The sequence below is a fragment of the Dipodomys spectabilis genome, unplaced genomic scaffold (genome assembly GCF_019054845.1).
Source record: "Dipodomys spectabilis isolate Male_0828 unplaced genomic scaffold, ASM1905484v1 ptg000363l, whole genome shotgun sequence".
Taxonomy (NCBI): Eukaryota; Metazoa; Chordata; class Mammalia; order Rodentia; family Heteromyidae; genus Dipodomys; species Dipodomys spectabilis.
In genome coordinates this window covers 5,063,205-5,080,683 of record NW_024871040.1, presented here as the reverse complement: position 1 = coordinate 5,080,683, position 17,479 = coordinate 5,063,205, and the positions used below count along the sequence as shown (strand labels likewise).

Here is a 17,479-nt window from a genome sequence, read left to right as displayed (position 1 = left end):
AAAGAAAAAAAGAAAACTTCCCAGTACTGAAGGACAAGTTCATCTTCAAAGAGCTCAAGGGCTTAGCTCAATGCTTTATGGAAACAGACCTTCTTATGGTACAATCTCAGAACATTGTAATAGAAGGGGGAAAACAAAAGTCCATATACAAAGAATCACAACTAAGAATGGCTTTAGCTCTTATAAAAATGGTACAAAGATGCCATGCCTTCAAAACTTTGAAGACAAACTAATTCCAACTTAGATTTTCATACCTAATCAAGTGTGAAAGAATGATTTTAGATATATAGTATTTCAAACAAGCAAACTACTTCTCAAATACCCCAGATACAATACTTTCCCAGAGGGCTGGGAAGGTGGCTCAGTGGTAGAGCGCTTGCCTTGCATGCATGAGGCCCTGGGTTCGATTCCTCAGCACCACATAACCAAAAAGAAAAAAAAAGCCGGAAGTGGTGCTGTGGCTTAAGTGGTAGAGTGCTAGCCTTGAGCTGAAGAGCTGAGGGACAGCACCCAGGCCCAGAGTTCAGGCCACACGACCGGACCTAAAAACAATACTTTCCCAGGACTAGGTATTAAATGGAAAGAGAAAGAGGCTGTAAGAGGAAAGAGGAGCTTAACAGATGGTGTGGGAAACCTGGATGACCTCAGCATGTGGGGCACGTGTTTGATGGAGGAGACAACACAATTTAGACTAGGGCGGGACAAGTACAAACACATGATGTCAAGTCATTAGCTAAGACTAGAGTCCAACTAGTGGCATAGAAAAAACAAAGCCAATAAAAATGTGAGGGGATAATTAACTGAAGGGAAAAGTTGCACAATAATCTAACCTACAGATCAATAGTGACAATTTAACCAGTCATAATCTAACAATATCAAAGACTAAGAATTGTAATCAGGAAGGATGTAGGGGAGGAATAAGAATTTCAATGCCTAAAACTGAAACTGCAAGGACTGGCCACACAAACATAATGAATTCTTTTTTTCCTTAAGACAGTCTATGTAGTCCAGACTAGCCTTGAACTTCCATCTCTGCTTTGCTGGGATTACAAGTATGTACCACTATGGCCAGTAAGAACATTTAAATTGAACCAAAAGGGATTAGGGCAAGCAGGGTAGAGCAGCTGTTTTTGTTTTTTAATAATAAACCTTGCAGCACTATTTGTTTCCAATGTGTATGGTAACTGACTCCCCCATTCTCTCTAAAATGCAGGTTATGGTCTGGTAGTAGTATGCACCTGTAGTCCTAGCTACTCAGGAGGCTGAGGGATGATTGCTGTCCAGGAGTTTGACACTAGCTTATCCAACAGTGAGTGGGATTCCCATCTAAGAAAAGAAGTATGTAAAATTTAAATATACTTAGCCGGGTGCTGGTGGCTCTCGCCTGTAACCCTAGCTACTCAGGAGGCTGAGATCTGAGGATCACAGTTCAAAGCCAGCCAGGGCGGGAAAGTCTGTGAGACTCTTATCTCCTATAAACCACTAGAAAAGTGGCGCTGTGGCTCAAATGGTAGAGTGCTAGCCTTGAGTTGAAGAGCTGAAGGACAGCGCGCAAGCCCAGAGTTCAAGCCCCACAAAACAAAAAATAAAAATTAAAAATAATTTAAATATACTTTAATCTAAGGTCAAATCATGACCTCAGAACTACTGAATCAAAAATTAGTTAGGAAAACAATGGAGGGGGTAACAATGTTCAAGAGGAAGTGTACTCATAACCTCACTCATGTAACTGTAACCCTCTGTATAGTAGCTTTACAATAAAAAAAAAAAAAGATAAAAAAAAAAAAATTAGGGCACAAATACATTGTTTAAATGGCAGATTCCTGGGCTCTACTCCAAGTACATACATATATATTAAGCCATACCCTTGCCTTACCATCCTTTTTTTTTGTCTGTTGTGAGGCTTGAACTTTGGGCCTGCAGGATGCCCCTGAGCTCTTCAGCTCAAGGCAAACACTCTACCCTTGATCCACAATGCCACTTCCAGTTTTCTAGTGGTTAATTGGAAATAAGGGTCTCACACTTTCCTGCCTGGGCTGGTTTTGAACCATGATCCTCAGATCTTAGCCTCCTGAGTAGCTTACAGGCGTGAGCCTCGGGCACCAGGCTAGTCTTTTTCTTTGTGTCAATTCTGGGGTTGAATTCAGGGCCTAGATGCTGTCCCTGTGCTTTCTGGCTTGAGGGTAACATTCTACTACTTGGGCAACAGCTCCACCTCTGGATTTTTTGGTGATTAACTCTAAGAATCTTATGCCTGGAATGGCTTTGAACCTCAGTCCTCAGATCTCAAGCCTCCTGAGTAGTCAGCATTACAGATGTGAGTCACCAATGCCTGGCTACAATCTTCTTTTCTAACAGGATCCCTAGCTGGTACTGCTTACTCAGTACATAGGCTTCATTAATAAGTCATAAATCACAATCTGTAAGCCAAGGTTACTAGCAGGAATGAGGAAAAGTAATGGAAGCATTATTAGGGAGCAATAGTCACTGCCTAAAAAATTCCATTTATACATGCCAAACAAACCCAAGGTGGGGGCTGGGAAGGTGGCTCAGTGGTAGAGTGCTTGACTTGCATGCATGAGGTCCTAGGCTCGCTTCCTCAGCACCACATAAGCAGAAAAAGCCAGAAGAAACCCAAGGTGTATGTTAATTCAATGTTAATTCTTCCTTTGTGGTGCTGGAGTCTGAACCCATGGCCTTATATATACTAGTTAAGTGGTCTATCACTAAGCTACATTCTAGCCCTCTAAGTTTCTTTTCCTCCACCAGAAACTTTGTAAATTAACTCCCAGTCAAATCTAAAACAAATTAATTCTTTAATTCTATTCTCAGTGACTTAAGTTCATTTGAAACAGTCAGCAATCCCAGAACCCTCTATGGAGTAGCTCTGCCTGCAGGGGCCACTAGCATGTCATGTAAATGTGTTGGAAGAGCTTAACTCAAGTGTTTGGATTTCCTTTTTCTATTATTTAAGTGAATATATTTAATGAACCAGTAATAAACCAAGAGTAGTGGTTTTTTATAACAAGCTAACAATCCTGTTTAGGGAGCCAATAATGGATCCCTTTTCCTCTTGAAGGTTTATACTATAGCTCCTGAACCAAACTCATGGCAACACTATGAAACTTCAAGCAGCTCTTTCAATATTTGTCTTTTCTGGTCACAGTTATTTACTTTGTATACCCACTTATCCTTTTTAGTTATTTTTTTTTTCTATATTAGCGACAACAAGGAGATGCTCTGGTAACTCATAAGGCCTGGAATAGAAGCTTGAATTCATCAGTAACTGCTATTTCAAAATGCTGGCATTCTCCCAGATCTTCTAGGGTGTCAAAACTTAACCCACTACCAAAGCAAATTCCTAAATGAACATACAGTCAAAAAACCCAAACAACATAATCAGATTTATTTAGTTTAACAGTTCTTCTGATCTAAAAAAAATGATGTCAAAAGAAAACATACATATAGGTACCCACCCAGATAAACTCAGATAATCTACAGAAAAAGAAAAGGCTAAGTTCTGTTTTACAGAGAAAATTATCTTCGTTTCTGGAAGATGTTTCCACGTCCCATTCCACGTCCTCTTCCTCTTGCAGCCACTGGAAGAGACAACAAAGACAGGTCAATGGAGCCCTGGACATTAGCTCTGGAATGGATATCAAAGGCCACACCTGGTCCAACACCACTTTAGTCCTTTATACTTCACAGGCAGTGTGGAGACCCAAAGAAGGGCTAACACTAGCAGCCAGCACCCACAGCAAAGATAGTCTGAGAACCACAGAGAGATGAATTCTCAGAGTTGGTCTAGGGTGAGCTACTAAACCATTATAGATGCGTTTAATATTCTTTTTTTTTTTTAAATAAACTCAGGGTCTTGAGCTTTTCACTGAAAGCTAGCACTCTACCACTTTGAGCCACAGCATCACTTTCTGTTTTCTGGTAGTTAATTGGATATAAGATTTCCTAAGCCAGGTGCTGGTGGTTCATGCCTGTAATCCTAGCTACTCAGGAGGCTGAGATCTGAGGATCATGGTTCAAAGCCAGCCCAGGCATGAAAGTCCATGAGACTCTTCAATTAACCACCAGAAAACTGGAAGTGGTGGTGTAGCTCAAGTGGTAGAGCGCTAGACTTGAACTGAAGAGCTCAGGGATAGCACCCAGACCCAAAGTTCAAGCCCCATGACCACCGACCCCTCTCCCTGCAAAAAAAAAATTTCCTGCCTAGGCTGGATTTGAATTATGATGCTTAGATCTCAGCCTCTTGAGTAGTTAGGATTACAGGCATATGCCATAGATACCTGGCTCATTTTTATTATTCTAAAGTATATTAAGTGTTAAATGTTAACATCTGTTAATTCTGGTAGCAAATTTAAAGAATTCTTTCGAGTGTCTCTGTATAAAAGATATATTTAATAGCAAGGATAAAATAACCATCTCATACAAAGAACAAAAGAACACTGTTGTTCTCTGTGACCCAAGGGATCTAGGAGGGTACAAGAAGATTTGCAGAACAGATGAAATATTTGGATGTATATTAACAGGAGTCTTATTACTCTCTGCTCTCCCAGACAGCCTGGGGCTATATTAAAGGGAGAAGAAAACCGCACAGAAACCTACACACCTGCTGATAAGACTAGAGTCAGGGCCTGAGAGAAGCACAGGTGGCCCAGGCAGGAGTCAGTAGATCTGAGCAATTACCACCAAGTTCTTGCTAATGTAGCAGTATGCTACATTGGTGTCCCTTTGGCTGGGAAGATGGAATAGCCAGCCACTCTATGACAATGAGGGCAGCGTATCTCCAAGGAGATGAAGAGCAAGGTTTTCTCATCGGGTCTCTCCACCCACCTGCCCTCCAACCAGGGCATTTTGAAGGATTAGACTTTAAACTCAAAAGCTACCTCACATGAAAACATTCACCTAAAGCTACTGATGGAGTCCAGGGACTTCCCCATCTACTAATCATTTCCCCAAGTATGAAGAAAGTGTCTTCATTTTTTGGTGGTATTCGAGTTTGAAGCCAAGGACTTCATCTTCAGCCATACTGCCAGACCTCACTAAGGCAGTTACTAAGGACCACACTTGCTTCCTCATCTGATTAATGACAGAACTTACAGGCTCTGAGTCACTGGGGACAGATTGGTACCACTTATAATATGTGCTAAAGGAAGGATTTCTTTTCAAACTTAAGAAGCCTTGAAACTAGAAGCCCAGCCCCAACAGTATTTAAAGGCTGGCTCATACCTGCTTGTTTATCTGGAACTATGCTGGGTATCAACACATTACCCATTCTCTGTAGGAATGCTACCCCACTAGGGAGTCTGCAAAGCACACTAGATAAGAGCAAGCCTTCCCAGGTTCCTTACAGAATTTTTGCAAAGGGAAGTACCTTCTAGAAATCCATTATAGGACTCGTTTTCTTTCAATTAAACAAGGACTTCACTTTTTCCCTAAGGAGCTAACTTTGGATTTTGCATTAAGCCTTGTATTTGGATCAGGTGAGACAAAGCAACTACAAGGGTAAGGTTCCCCTCACTCCTCATGGCCTAGCAAGGCTGGGAGTGGGGAGACAGCTGAAATCTGGTTCATTCCTGTCCCAGGCAATAACAGGGCTCTTTCCTCAAAGATGCAAGGTAAGCCCCTATTTTAAAACCAGAGCAAGCAGAGCAAGAGGGGCACCTACCTTGGGCCTTCAGAATAGCAGCTTTTCCACGGCCAGCCCCCGAGCCTTGGTTTTTATTTTTCATGCTCTTTAACATTGGTGCATTTTTTAGCATATCAGGCAATATCAGAAAGCGGATCTTGCTGCCACGGATGTATACCTGCTCCAGCTGTGCCACTCGGCCATCTCTGTACGTGACTGTGATGTTGGACATCTGGAAGGAAATCACCAGGCTCATCAGTAAGGTCAATGGTACTCAGATACATAAAAAGGGGAAGCTTTGACCAGAAAGTCTAGAAATGCAAAAACTGACATTGTGACATAAAAGAGATAGAGCTGGTAAAACATACTAAGAGTTTGTGTTTCATGTGTGGCCCCAGGGACTTCATAAAGAACCTCACATAAATGGTTTTCACAACATGTCCAGGGCAGGTGTAAACTCTCCCATTTTTACATATTAAAAACAAAACAAAAATTCTAGACACTTGTCCAAGGTCAAACAGGTGGAAAGCTGAGGATTCCAGATTAGAACTGGCTAAGCCAGTATTGCTTCCTGAGTCAGTGTGTGAAGAGCTGTTGATTTTGTTGAGCCCTAACTGGGTTTCAACTCACATCCTCCCATGCAACCAACCACCTGGTACTTAAGACCACAAAAACCACCTTGAAAGTCATGAGCCTATACCAGACACAGTTCTGACTCTCACAAAGTATGTGTTTTAGAAAGGGCAAATAATAAGGGACTAAGAAGTAGAGGCAGTAGTGCCTGTTCTCCAGACCTGCAATATAAGAGCTTCCACATGGAAAACAAAAACCTCAGCAGGAATATGAGATCAAGGGTATCACTCAAAGTTGTGGACAGAAGAAAAATTGCCAGAACTACGGCAGCTCCTTAAATAGATAACATGAATAGATGGAGGAAGGGGCCTCTAGGAAAAACCAGCCTGGAGGCTTACAGGGTATGGAAAGGTAACACAAATCTGCCAGTACTAAATTCAATAGGTGCCATGTGTACCAGAAGTAGCTTTATGAGTCATCTGGATGAGAGGACTATAATTTATCCAGATGGGTAATGTCCACATGGCAGAGATGTTCTGTCTTCTTTGATTTCTCTTCTGCTTGTTGCCATCGTACACTCACTTGTCCTTCAAGCACTAACTGACCAGTTGGTTTCTGCTTAAAAACTCAAGCGTGAGAAAAGACCAGCAGTGCTCTGGGGCTGTCCCTGCTCTTATCTATGTAGCTAGAATGGTTTCCAGAGCTTCCATTTACTGCTCCTGTTTTACCGTCAGGGCAACAGGGCTTTTGTGTTCCCTGTCAACCTGGGGACTCAACAATACCCCTACTTCTTTAAATTTTCACACAGTTCCAAAGTCCTTGCCATATAGCTTCCCTCCTTAAAGAATATACAACCTCTGGTGCCACAAATAAACATAAATACAGTTATGGTTGGTCTATCCTATAGAGAAACCTCAATCCCATCCAGACTCCATAATACCAGATACATTTGTGGCTTCTCAGAAGACACAGAAATGGCCTAAAGGCCTATAACAAGAGCAGCTTCTGCCAGGTACAAGCCAGAATATATCTCCAGAATTTTGAGTCCCAGTTCTCTCCCCTATGAGAAAAGTACAAGGCCAATATTTCCTGAATACAGATTAGATATTAACTTCTTCACTTTATCTACTGCTCAAAGTCACAGTGCCACCTATGTTGCTTGGCTGGAGTCTGAACCCAGGTCTGACCCTAAATCTATACTCTTTTTTTGTTGTTGTTGTTGTTGGTTGTGGGGCTTGAACTCTGGGCCTGATTGCTGTCCCTGAGCTCTTCAGCTCAAGGCGAGTGCTCTACCACTTGAGCTACAGTGCTACTTCCGGTTTTCTGGTGGTTTATTGGAGATAAGAGTTTCACAGACTTTCCTGCCCAGGCTGGCTTTGAACCACGATCCTCATATCTCAGCCTCCTGAGTAGCTAGGATTACAGGCGTGAGCCACCGGCACCTGGCTTAAATCTATACTCTTAACCACTGCAACAAACTATATATTTCCTAGAATTGCTAAAGAGAAAATCAAGCAAGACAAAGTCTAAATATTGTAACAATTACCTATCAAATAACAGCAGTTTAGGAAATGTCACACATAACTGACAGTTAAAATGTCTAGACTGGTACCAGTGGTTTATGCCTGTAATTCTAACTATTCAGGGGGTTAAGATTTGAGGATCTCAGTTCAGAAGCCGGCCATTGCAGGAAAATCTACACTTAATCAGTACAAAGCCAGAAGTGGAGGTATGGCTCAAGTGGTAGAGTGCTAGCCTTGAGCAAAAAAGCGTAGGGTACTTGCTTAGATGCACAAAGCTCTAGGTTTATCTTCAGGTACTTAAAAAGAAAAAAAAAAAAAGAAGGGCAGGGGGAGTGCCTCCCTCTTTATTAGCATTAGCTCAAACCTTCATTCTACATGGCCACCATGCTTCAGTTGGGCCTATGCAATGGAAATTTTCATAAAACCCTAGAGAATAAGAACTAGAAAGCCCACAGTTAACAGATCATGTGGAGATTTCTGGAGGCTGTGCATCTAAGGAAGGGAAGGAAGCTCCACAGCCTTCCTCCATATCTTGCCCTACACATCTACCTCTTCATCTGTATCCTTTGCAATATCCTTATAAGCTGGTAAACATTTAAGTGTTTTTTCCAAGTTATGAGCTGCTTGAGCCAACTAATCAAAACCTGGGTAAGAATCCCAAATTTTATAAGCAGTTGGCCAGAAGGGCAGGCAAAACAATCTGGGGCTTGCAGTTGGTACCTAACAGGGGCAGTATTGAGGACTAAGTTCTTGAACTGTGATATCTGACGCTATCTCCATACAGATAGTGCCAGTACTGACTAATGGGGACACCCAACTGTGGAACACTATAGAACTGATGGCTTGCTTGATGTGGGGCACATCCCTAAAAAATGTGGTATCAGTAGTAAGCAATGTTGACAATACAGTAGGAAAGTGAGTTTGAAATGGCTTTTCAAACTGTTCAGGACTATCAACATACTAAAAGTATACACTCTGGGGCTGGAAAGGTGGTTCAGTGGCAGAGTGCTTGCCTTGCATGCATGAGGCCCTGGGCTCCATTCCTCAGCACCACATAAGCAAAGCAAGCCGGAAGTGGTGCTGTGGCTCAAGAGATAGAGTGCTAGCCTTGAGCTGAAGAGCTGAGGGACAGCGCCCAAGCCCCATGACTGGCAAAAAAAACAAAACAAAACAAAATAAAAGTTTACACTCTATAGGACAAGTTCACACACACACAATTTAGTTGCCATGATGTTTAGTTGCCACTGGAATACCAGCTTATACCATCCACTTACACCCAAGTGTTGTAGGGTAAGGGCAAAGAAGTACAATGAATGCAATCTACTCTAAAATAGGGAGTTGGGAATGTGGCTTAGGAGTGCTTACATGAAGCCCTGGGTTCAATTCTTCAGTACCACATAAACAGAAAAGTCCAGCAGTGGTGCTGTGGCTCAAGTGGTAGAGTGCTAGCCTTGAGCAAAAAGAAGCTCAGAGACAGTGCCCAGGCCCTGAGTTCAAGCCCCCAGACTGGCAAAAAAAGAAAAAAAAAAAAAAATCAATCCAGAAAATAATGTGTATAGTTTAAAGATATTCTATCATATTTCACTTTTAAAACTCAAAAGTTTAAAATAAGTTGGACACAGATGGCTCATGCCTATAATCCTTGCAACTCAAGAAGCTGAGATCTGAGGACCTAAGTTCAAAGCCAGTCCAGGCAGACAAATCCAAGAGACATATCTTCAATTAAGCAGCAAAGAGCTGGATGTAGGGTCATTTAACCAGTAATCTCAGTGATGAAGAGTCACATCAAAGTCTCAGCTTTTGGCAGAACCTATTAACCACTTTTTCCCAATACAGAATCTGGTCACTTTGTGTACAGTGAAACTGATTTGACCAATACTGTCTTCTTTTTAGACCCAGGACCTCATATCCTCACTGAGCTTTTTCCCTCAAGGTTGGAGCTCTATCACTTGACCCATACTTTCACTTCTAGGGTTTTTGCTGGTTAGTTGGAGATAAGAGTCTCTTGGATTTGTCTACCCTGGCTGGTTTCAAACCTACAAGCACTTAGCCATTATTCTCTTCTTTCTTTATATTTACCATAAACTTAACAGACACTCATTTTCTACCGTGCCCAATTACCATTTCAAAAACAAGTAATTTTATTTTATTTTATTTATTTATTTATTTATTTTTGGTTGTGGGGCTTGAACTCTGGGCCTGGGCGCTGTCCCTCAGCTCTTCAGCTCAAGGCTAGCGCTCTACCACTTGAGCCACAGCGCCACTTCCAACAAGTAATTTTATTAAGTTCTAGTAAAAGATACTTTGGCTTTCAGTTTTAAATAGTACTATGATATTCCTGGCACATAAACTTTTGTCCACAATTTTGAACTGGTTCCTAGAAATAGAACTCCTACACAAAACGGCACAAAAATTTATCCATATGGGGCTAGGAGTGTGCTTTAGTGATCCAGTTCTTGCCTAGCACGCATAAAGCCCTGGGTTCAAGGTCCTCAGTACCACATAAACAGAAAAAGCTGGAAGTGGCACTGTGGCTTAAGTGGTAGAGTGCCAGCCTTGAGCAAAAGCAGCTTAGGGACAGTACCCAGGCCCTGAATACAAGCCCCAGGACTGGCAAAAAAAAAAAAAAAATTCATACATACTAACACGTTAAATACATGCATTTCCAGGAAAAAAAAATATACTAGTTTACACTTCTACTGGCAGTGCAGCAAAGAACCCTTCAATAGCATCATTAATTTTTTTTGGGGGGTCTGGTTGTGGGGCCTGAACTCTGGGCCTGGGCGCTGTCCCTCAGCTCTTCAGCTCAAGGCTAGTGCTCTACCACTTGAGCCACAGGGCCACTTCTGGCTTTTTTCTTTTTGCTTATGTGGTGCTGAGGAATCAAACCCAGGGCCACATGCATGCAAGGCAAGCACTCCACCACTGAGCCACCTTCCCAGCCCAGCATCATTAATTTTATTTCCAACTTTGGACATTTTTTTCTTTCTTGGTGGTATTGTAGGAGCCTTAAGCCACGCCTCCAGCCCTTTTTGCTTTCGGTTATTTTCAGGAATCTCAAGCTTTTTGCAGGGCCAAACTTCAGACTATGATGAGCGCTACTCATGCTTCCACACCACTTAGATTACAGGTATGTATTACCATACCTGGCTGGTTTTTTGTTGAGATTTTGTCCAGCGTGGCCTCAAACTATAATCTTCTTCATCTCTACTTTCATAACTAGGATTACAGGCATTACCTACCATATTCAGATAGATGGTTTTTATTGTTTATTAACCTGCATGCCTGATTATTAATAATGCTATCATTTTTGCATAATAAGTGTCTACTTAATTGGCACAGTAACACTTCCTGAAAAGAATATATACTAAATATAATAACCTTCCATCATAAAAAAGTATGTGATATCCTAAGTGCTTGAACACTGTCCATAGTTGGAACAGAGGATTCTTAGCACTACCAAAAGTTCTGCAACTATGAAGGACTCCCCCAAAAGGCTACAGAAAACCGCCTAGATAACAAAATAAAACTTATATGCTTATTATTCCCCATAGCATTTCTAGTATTTATTTCTGTGATGCTGGGCAAGTGCTCTATCACTGAGCTATATCCCTAGCCCCTGATGGTTTTTAATACTTTATCAAATGTCTGACTAGAAGTATTTTTTTAGGGGCTGGGAAGGTGGCTCAGTGGTAGAGAGCTTGCCTTGCATGCATGAGGCCCTGGGTTCGATTCCTCAGCACACATAAGCAAAAAGAAAAAAGCTGGAAGCGGCGTTGTGGCTCAAGTGGTAGAGCGCTAGCCTTGAGCTGAAGAGCTGAGAGACAGTGCCCAGGCCCAGAGTTCAGGCCCCATGACCAGACCCCTCCCACAATTTTTTTTTTAAAATTTCTTTTCCTTTTTTCCTTTCTCCCCTCCCTCCTTGCCAGTTCTGGGGCTTGAACTCAGGGCCCGGGCACTGCCCCTAAGCTCCTTTTGCTCAAGGCTAGCACTCTACCACTTGAGCTACAGTGCCATTTCTGGTTTTTTCTGTTTATGTGATACTGAAGAATCAAACCCAGGGCTTCATGCATGCTAGGCAAGTACTCTACTGCTCAGCCACATTCCCAACAAGGAAACATTCTTTTTTTGTTGTTGTTGTTATTTTTTTTGTCGGTCGTGGGGCCTGAACTCTGGGCCTGGGCTCTGTCCCTCAGCTCTTCAGCTCAAGGCTAGTGCTCTACCACTTGAGCCACAGTGCCACTTCCGGCTTTTTTCTTTTTGCTTATGTGGTGCTGAGGAATCGAACCCAGGGCCTCGATCATGCAAGGCAAGCGCTCTACCACTGAGCCACCTTCCCAGCCCTCTGTAAGCAGATTTTAATAAAACAATATAAAAATCCAGCCAGTTTGAAAAAAATACATTATCAATGTTAGGTATATACCATGTTAGCAATTAAGGGACTAGACCGGGTGCTGGTGGCTCATGCCTATAATCCTAGCTACTCAGAAGGCTGAGATCTGAGGATCACGGTTCAAAGCCAGCCCAGGCAGGAAAGTCCGTGAGACTCTTATCTCCAATAAAACACCAGAAAACTGGAAGTGGTGCTGTGGCTCAAGTGGTAGAATGCTAGCCTTGAGCTGAAGAGCTCAGGGACAGTGCTCAGGCCCAGAGTTCAAGCCCCACAACCAAAAAAGGGGGCGAGAGGGGACTGGGAAGTAGCTCAGTGGCAAAGCACTTGCCTAGCACGTGCAATGTCCTGGGTTCAATCCCCAGTGCCAAAAAAGAAAAGACCCCCCCCCCCCAAAAAAAATACTGTGGAAAAAAAAAGACAGAAGATGCCATTGATAACTAAAAGAAAGGCTAAAAAAAAAAAAAAATCTTCCCTCATAAGGAACTAACCCAGGCAACATCTCAGATTCCAGACTTCAGACATTTCAGAAAACAGACTTTGGTTGGTTATATCACCTGGTCTACAAAAATTTGTTGTGGTTGTCCTAGCGAAACAATACAGGCAGGTAACTGGTCCCTACTAGTCACCTATCACATTTCCTATATTATAGACTCTAAGAGCCAAGGGAAGACAGAGGGTGAAGGTGGTCGAAAGTTAAATCACAGCAGGTAGTGATCTGCAACCTGATTCTAGACATATCTAACACCAGTATGTCTATTCTGCATTACAGGGACTGCATTTCTTTCCTTTTTTTTTTCTTTTTGTGGGTTGTGGGGCCTGAACTCTGGGCCTGGGTGCTGTCCCTCAGCTCTTCAGCTCAAGGCTAGCACTCTGCCACTTGAGCCACAGTGCCATTTCCGGCTTTTTTCTGCTTATGTAGTGCTAAGGAATCAAACCCAGGGCCTCATGCATGCAAGGTAAGCACTCTTACCACTGTGCTACATTCCCAGCCCCCAGGGACTGCATTCTGAGATCACTGAAGTTATCAGGTCAGACAACTTGACATTATAGTTGGTATATCTGAGGTATATAACAACTCTGGCCTGATGGTATCATCTTGGGACAGTCTTAGGCCCTGGGAGCTCAGTAGTTAATCATATAAATTCAGCAGTTGAATAAATATATTACGAGTCACTACCCTAAGCTTTTCATTCTATTTAACAAGCTAAAGTGCCTTAAAATAGGTAAGGATGCTGTCAGCCAGAGGACTGGAGTTATGAAGTGACAGCTCACAAATGGGAGGAACACTTAACTGCACAATGTCTGCTGTACTTCCTTAGGTCCCTCTGCTAAAAGAAGCCAAGTAGAAGCCAGGCACTGGTGGCTCATGCCCATAATCCTAGCTACTCAAGAGGCTGAGATCTGAAGATCATGGTTCAAAGCCAGCCCTGGCAGGAAAGTCCATGAGACTCTTATCTCCAATTAACCATTAGAAAACTGGAAGTGGTACTATGGCTCAAGTGGTAGAACCATATATCAAGATTCCCCAACTGGGGCTGGGAAGGTGGCTCTGTGGTAGAGTGCTTGCCTCGCATGCATAAGGCCCTGGGTTTGATTCCTCAGCACCACATAAGCAGAAAAAGATGGAAGTGGCGCTGTGTTTCAAGTGGTAGAGCAATAGCACTGAGCTGAAGAGCGCAGGACAGCACCCAGGCCCAGAGTTCAAGTCCCACAACCAGCAAAAAAAAAAAAAAAAAGATTCCTCAATCCCTCTAGGCATGCATGCTTGCCTAGTATTCACAAAGCCCTGGGTTTGATTCCTTAGTACCACATAAACAGAAAAAGCCGAAGTGGTGCTATGGCTCAAGTGGTATCCTTAGCAAAGGAAGTTCAGGGACAGTGCCCAGGCCCTGAGTTCAAGCCCCAGGATTGACAAAAAAACAAAACAAAAAACCACACTGGGCATGTTGTAAATACGTATATACCATATATGAAGCCATAGGTTCCTTTACCACCACTGTCCAAGCTCCTAAAAAGATAACACTCCCACATCATCCAATGGTCCATCTCTCAGACACTGAAGATTAACCTAAGTCACCAGATGTCTGCCACCCTGTATGCCAGGGAACTGCTTAAATTGGTCCATCTGGCAGGAGACAATAGATGCTCAAAACTACAAAGAAATCACAAATAAATGAACAAACTCTACAAGACACTTGATGTATATGTGACCCTAGATAAGACACAGTATCTCCAACTTTGTTTTCTCATCTGGAAAACAGTAAAAGGTGTTATACTGAATATGTTAACATGTGCAATGGTAGAGCATTAGCCTTGAGTTGAAGAGCTGAGGGACAGTGCCCAGGCCCAGAGTTCAAGCCCCATGACTGACCAAAAAAAAAAAAACTGGCTGTTCACACAAATAACTTATTGATGCTTTATAACCCTTGTCTTGACAAGTATTATCACTGGGGAAGTATTAGGACCCTGCTGCTTCATACTATTCAGGAGACAGTAAGCTGTAGGATGTGTGGGGAGCTGCCAGCCTTCAGTTGCTACTTCTAAGATCTTCCCCAGCACTTCCTTGAGGCCAGCCTCCAGAAGCTACCAGCCAATGACTGCCCTCAATGGGAATACTGAATGAAGTTAGGTCACTTCTGTCTCACAGAAGCCATCTCTATCTGGCTGAGACATCCCTAAAGCTGCCAGTGTGAGCTGCTCAACCCTCTTCTCATTCTCCCCTTCTTTCCCCAATCAGATCATCCCAGACTGAGCTTTCCTGTCTATTTCTGTTCCCTCACTATTATCCTTCATTTCCATTTCTCCAAGAAATCTAATTGTCTTAGAATCTATACCTCAGAGGACTCAAACAACACCATCCCCCCCCCCTTTTTTACACAAAAACTATGTATTGAGTTGGGCACTAGTAGCTCACATCTATAGCCTAACTGCTCAGAAAGCTGAGATCTGAGAATCTTGGCAGACAAATCCAAGAGCCTCTTATCTTTAATTAACCACAAATTAAAAAGCAGGAAGCTCACTGGTAGAATGCCAGATGTGACTGTCAAAGCAAAGCACAAATAAGCCTATATCAGCACACATACATAAAGTGTTCATACACTTCTTTTTTTTTCTTTTTTGGCAATACTGGGCTTTGTACTTGGCTACAAAGGCCCTCTTACTTCTTCTTTTTTTTTTTTGGTCTGGTCGTGGGGCCCGAACTCTGGGTCTGGGCACTGTCCCTCAGCTCTTCAGCTCAAGGCTAGCACTCTACCACTTGAGCCACAACGCCACTTCCGGCTTTTTCCTTTTTGCTTATGTGGTGCTTAGGAATCGAACCCAGGGCCTCGGGCATGCAAGGCAAGCACTCTACCACTGAGCCACCTTCCCAGCCCCAGGCCCTCTTACTTCTAAGGCATGTATTCAACCTTATGTATCTGCTTATGTGTGTGCATGTTGACACACTTTGTAATGTTAAACTTAATACTAGATATTCAGGATTAATAATCCTAGAGACTAAGTCTCTTTTAGAGAAGAGGGATAAATGACCATGAATATGGTTGAACAGTTTTAAAAAGGAGGTTATAGAGGTAAAGGAGAGTGATAAGAGGGGGTTGAAATTAATTAGGATATGTTTATATATAAGTGAAATGTCCCAGAGAATCCTTCCCTTTCACAACTAATGTATACTAATTTAAAAAGGGGGGGAAGGGAGCCAGACACCTGTGGCTCATGCCTATAATCCAAGCTATTCAGGAGGCTGATACCTGGGGATCAAAGTTTGAAGCAAGTCTGGGCAAGAAAAGCCATAAGACTCTTATTTCTAATTAACCACACACACAAAAAAAAGATGTAAAAATGTGGCTCAAGGGGCTGGGAAGGTGGCTAGTGGTTGAGCGCTTGCCTTGCACGCATGAGGCCCTGGGTTCGATTCCTCAGCACCAAATAAGCAAAAAGAAAAAAGCCAGAAGTGATACTGTGGCTCAAGTGGTAGAGTGATAGCCTTGAGTTAAAGAGCTGAGGGACAGCACGCAGGCACAGAGTTCAGGCCCCACGACGGGACAAAAAACAAACAAACAAACAAAAAACAAAAACAACTGTGGCTCAAGTTGTAGAGCACAAGCTTTGGACAAAACAGCTCAGGGACAGTACTCAGGCCAAGTTCAAGCCCCAGGCTAACACACACACACACTCCCTCAACATACTTGTACATATACAGATACACACACACAGTGCCAGAGGCTATAAAAGAAACAGTCACACGTTAGCAATCCAACAAATGACTGATGAATGAGAACAACTTCATACAGACCTCCAGCTCAAATCACTCCCTTACTGACCTCTAAGATAAAGGCCCACAGTCCCTCCATAGCCTCAAGCTAAAGTAGAGTACCTGGCAGTTCATGTTGTCCTCTGCTTCAATAAGCTTTCCTCGATATACCTCACCGGTGTTTGTCTCACATGTAACAATATGGCCCTCAGCTTCATGCAGGACTTTAATTGGCACACCAATCGACATCTTGGCAGGAAGAGTGCTATAATGAGAAAGACAAAAAGCCATCTTATAGAGACTGAAAAAGCCTGGCATTCCACAAAACCAAAACTAAAAGAGAAAAACATCATAGTGTTATCATGCTATAAGCAGAAAATGATCATGGAAAAGGAAGAACCACCAGTGCTTGACTTGTTCTCATTAAGAACCTTTTATTGAGAAGATTGAAATCATCGTGTGTGTTTAAGAGACCAAGGGGAAGACGAGGTTGGCTCCTTCGGTGAGGATCCATGGCTTTCAGCCACGAGTTCGGATTTTATACTGAAGCCAGTGAGGGAACACTGCAAGATCCGGTGAAAAAGCAGTCGCATTTACAAGATGGATGGAACATACAAGTTTAAAAGTCGAGTAACTTCTAACGCCTGCAGCAGCGAGGCACGAGGAGACAGGAAAAGATACAGATGCACAGGGACTTTTCGGAGAAAGAGAAAATCTGCGAGGAACGATTTCACGATGATTTGCCTGGATGCTTCGAAAAACGCTGACCCAGAGAGTTACAGTGTGAAAAACCACATATTTGGGGAGCAAACCAATAACCGTTCCCAAAGCTAGAGAAGCGATGGCAATGTTTGGGTGCCCGAGACTTCCCGCCCTCCTCCCTCTCCCAGCCCCGCTGAGCACCAGCCTCTCCCGCTCCCAGCCCCAAGGCTTCCTCTTGCCCGCCCTCGGTCTCCTCTGGCCGCCCTCGGCCTCTCCTCACCGACTGAGGCCTACACGCCTACTCTTCGGTTCTGGGACAAATGTTGCGACGGCGAAAGCGTGAGGCAAGCGAATGGCGGGCCCCGCGCTCCCAGAATGCCAAGCGTTCCCAAAATGCC

At 43.1% G+C, this 17,479-nt stretch overlaps 1 protein-coding gene across 2 annotated transcripts; it reads right to left on the bottom strand.

Annotated features, from left to right (window-relative positions):
- Nucleotides 1-3,386: 3,386 nt before the first annotated feature.
- On the bottom strand, nt 3,387-17,470 carry Snrpd3 (small nuclear ribonucleoprotein D3 polypeptide). 2 transcript variants are annotated; one of them, XM_042666177.1, is made up of 5 exons: nt 17,362-17,468; nt 17,015-17,016; nt 16,503-16,644; nt 5,681-5,873; nt 3,387-3,599 (listed from the first exon to the last, which is right to left on the bottom strand). In XM_042666177.1, exons 3-5 carry the CDS (start codon nt 16,626-16,628, stop codon nt 3,538-3,540), a joined length of 381 nt encoding a protein of 126 aa, XP_042522111.1. In that variant the 5' UTR covers nt 16,629-16,644; nt 17,015-17,016; nt 17,362-17,468; the 3' UTR covers nt 3,387-3,537. The 2 variants fall into 2 exon arrangements, with proteins under 2 accessions (XP_042522111.1, XP_042522110.1); XM_042666176.1 differs by lacking the exon at nt 17,015-17,016 and having other exon boundaries at nt 17,362-17,470.
- Nucleotides 17,471-17,479: the final 9 nt, after the last annotated feature.